Source organism: Carlito syrichta, unplaced genomic scaffold (genome assembly GCF_000164805.1).
Source record: "Carlito syrichta isolate Samal-C Ts95f unplaced genomic scaffold, Tarsius_syrichta-2.0.1 Scaffold310768, whole genome shotgun sequence".
Lineage (NCBI taxonomy): Eukaryota > Metazoa > Chordata > Mammalia > Primates > Tarsiidae > Carlito > Carlito syrichta.
Genome location: NW_007254864.1, coordinates 4,003 through 7,538, shown reverse-complemented (window position 1 = coordinate 7,538; position 3,536 = coordinate 4,003). Strand labels below are relative to the sequence as shown.

At 40.2% G+C, this 3,536-nt stretch overlaps 1 protein-coding gene across 1 annotated transcript in view; it reads right to left on the bottom strand.

Annotated features, from left to right (window-relative positions):
* Positions 1-585, bottom strand: part of ADH4 (alcohol dehydrogenase 4 (class II), pi polypeptide) — a 21,692-nt gene extending 21,107 nt beyond the window's left edge. The window contains 1 exon segment of the mRNA XM_008068408.2: positions 542-585. Within this exon segment, the coding sequence (XP_008066599.2) occupies positions 542-559 (18 nt within the window). The 5' untranslated portion in view covers positions 560-585.
* Positions 586-3,536: the final 2,951 nt, after the last annotated feature.

Sequence of the window (3,536 nt, the reverse complement as noted above, 5' to 3'; positions counted from 1 at the left end):
ACCTCAGCCTCCCAAAGGCGCGGGATTACAGGCTGAGCCACCGAGCCTGGCTGCCTCTCAAGTTTAAAAAACAAACAAACAATAGAATTCATCGGTAATGTTATCATTCACTTTATGCTTTTGAGGTAAATTCTTTGATCCCCCCCAATGAGATCATATTGCATGTAGTATATTGTAATCTACTTTTTAATCTATTAATATATTTTGTGTTAATTAATATTAATGTTAATATTAATATATTGTGAATATTTTCTCATATTCTTCTGCAACATTATTTGTAACAGATATTCTATTTTATGGCTATAGCACAGTTACTTAAACCTCTCTTCTTTTAGTCATTTAAAATAATACTTAATCGAACACCTTTGTGGCAAACATTTTGGCAAATCCACAGTTAATTTCCTTGGAATAAATTCCTAGCATAGGAGTCACTCATAACCTTTTCATCAATTTTAAGTCACCACTTTCTGAGAGTAAACCCGGAAACACACAAAGACACAAAAGAGAATGAACTGAACAAAGATACAGCTTATTTGCTTACTTTGCCCTTGGTGCTCATTTTTCTTTGGGAAACTTGCGTTGAAAGTTTCTGGTTTAAAAAGGCTTCCACTTCCACCCAGGGTGCTCTGTGTCCTGTAATGTCCTATGTACTGTCTTTGAATAAATACCATTCCTGCTGTTTTATTCTCCAATCATTTCTTTTCCTTTTTTGTTGCCATACTCCACAGCTCTGCCTATCTCTTACCACATCATTTGTGTTATCAGATTTTCAGCTGCAAAGTTCATTGCTCCCAGCCAGCTGCAAGATTTTTTTTTTTTGAGTTGGAGTCTCACTCTGTCGCCCAGACTGGAGTGCAGTGGCCGCTCCCGGCCACCGCAGCCTTGACCTGCTGGGTTGTGGCTATCCTTCCACCTCAGCCTTCCAAGTAGCTGGAACTACAGGCACGCGCTACCACGCCCGGTTAATTTTTTGATTTATTGTAGGTATGAGGTCTCACCGAGTTGCCCAGGCGGGTCTTGAACCCACAGGCTCAGGCAATCCACTCACCTCAGCCTCTCAAAGTGCTGCGATTACAGGCTGAGCCATGGAGCCAGGCCTTGGTTTTTAAATTTTTTTGATGGAGACAAGGTTTCGCTGTGTTGCCCAGGCTGGTCTCAAACTCCTGGGTTTAAACTATTCTCTCACCTCGCTTTCCAGAGTGCTGGGATTACAGGTATGAGCCACCATGCCCAGTCACGATTTTTTTTTCTCTTTTAATTATTTTATTTTATTTTAAAGATGTGGGGTACAATTCAGGGTTAGGTATACAAGTGTTCATTATGCAGGTACCCTTGTTGATGAGGTGTACCCCTTTCCTTCCCCAGGTAGATTCCCACTACTGCCAATCCCGCTTGCCCGCTCCCTTCCTGGCAGTTTCCTGCTACTGCCAATCCTTTTCCTATAGTATTATGAGAGTTGTTCAAGGTTCGCTTATGAGTGAGAACATGTGATACTCAGTTCTTTGTTTTCTGCGAAAGATCACTCAGTATTATAGACTCTAAGTCCATCCAGGTTGCTGTGAAGTTCATGATTTTGTTCGTTATAGATACGTAATATTCCATCGTGTATATGTACCACATTTAAAAAATTCAGTTCTCTTTTGATGGGCAGCATGGTTGATTCCATGTTCTTGCTACTGCAGTTGCGATTTTTAAAATTCTTTTTATTGCAAAATATAAAATAGTAGAGAAAAGTACATTAAATATATACGGATGAATTAACAAATAATTATAAGGTAAAAGGTGTGTCCACTCCCCAGAGTCCCCATTTACCGCACCCATCCTTCACCTTCACGGCCCTGATAATCATCTCCTTGCGTGTTTTTTGGCTTGCTACCTATTTATGCTTCTCTATCTAATAGTTTAGTTTCTATTAAAAGTTTTGTATGAATGAATGGAATCATAGTATATGTATCCTTTCATGTTTTTCCCCCCTTCACTCTATGTTTGTGAGACTCATTCACATTGCCTTTGGCTGTGGCCCTTCTCTTCTCTTCCCTTCCCTTCCCTTCCCTTCCCTTCCCTTCCCTTCCCTTCCCTTCCCTTCCCTTCCTTCTGAATTGAGGGTCTCTGTTGCTCAGTCCGGAGTGCAATAGCATAACCATGGTTCACCGCAGCTTCGAGGCTCAGGTGATCCTTCTGCCTCAGCATCCTGAGTAGTTAAGACTACAGGTGTGTGCCACCATGCCCAGCTAATTTTTGATTTTTTTGTAGAGATGAGGTCTCACTATGTTGCTTAGGCTGGTTTGAGCTCCTGGGCTCAAGCAATCCTTCTGCCTTGGCCTCCCAAGCTGCTGCAATTACAGGCATGAGCCACTGTATGTGGCCTGTTTATTTTAATCACTGTAGAATATTTCACTGCATGCATTGATCACAGTTTATTCATCCATTTTCCTTTCTGCTGTTTTTTTTCTTTTTCTTATGATGAGTCAGTGATTATATAAACATTCTTTTCATGTAGCTGATTGCATAAGTGCTTAAGTTTCCTTAGGGAGAAATCAGAAATGATATTCAGCCAGTACAAACTATTAAGGTGATGCCAACTATCAAAATTGAAATACTTTTATTCAGCTTGGTAGAAAGTCACTGACCCTAACACCCAAGTTCCCCTTCAACTCTGTTGCAGCCTTGGGGAGCCCTGTTAGTCACTGCTGACATTTGAGTATATCAATCAGTCCCCAATGGTTCTGGGTCTCTGGTTGCCCCGAAACAGAGTAGTCCTTGGAACTCCAGCAGACAAACACCTATTGCTCATTCAGGCTCCTGAACTGTGACCACCAGTGCCATGGGCCAGCGCTTGCTGCAGTCATGTTTGTATGGCCATTTGTGAGAAATTGAGTGTCCTGTACTGGTTGTTAAATATTTTGACTGGAAGTGGAATTGCTGGGTCTTCAACTTTGATGGACAAGGACAAGGAGTTTTACAAAGTGGCTGCACCTATAAGCTGCATTATATGAGATCCTTACCAACCTTAGAATGGCCAGACTTTAAAAATTTTGATAATCTAGTGGTATGTAAGGATATCTGATCATGTTTTTAATTTGTATTTATTGGATTATTATTGTTATTTTTGCACCTGGGGTACGGGATTACAGGTGCATGCCACCATGCCTGGTTCATTTTTGGTTTTGATTTTTTGTAGAGATTCTGCCTCAGCCTCCCAAAGTGCTGGGATTACAGGTGTGAGCCACTGTGCCTGGCTCTTCTTTGGTTATTGATGAGGATAGGCACCAGTGTTGTATTCGTCAGTTCATACTGATTTTTGGTGTGCTTATTCTTTTAACTACTGAGAAATATTTAAAAATCATTACCGTAATTACTCTGATTTGATCATTACACATTATAAACATGTATCACAATATCACATGTACCTCAAACATATGCACAATTAAAAAATAAAAATAAATCATTATATGAATTTGCTCACTTCTGATAGTAGTTCTCTTACTTTTTGCCTTACATATGTTGAAACTTGATATTAGGTGCCTGCAAATATT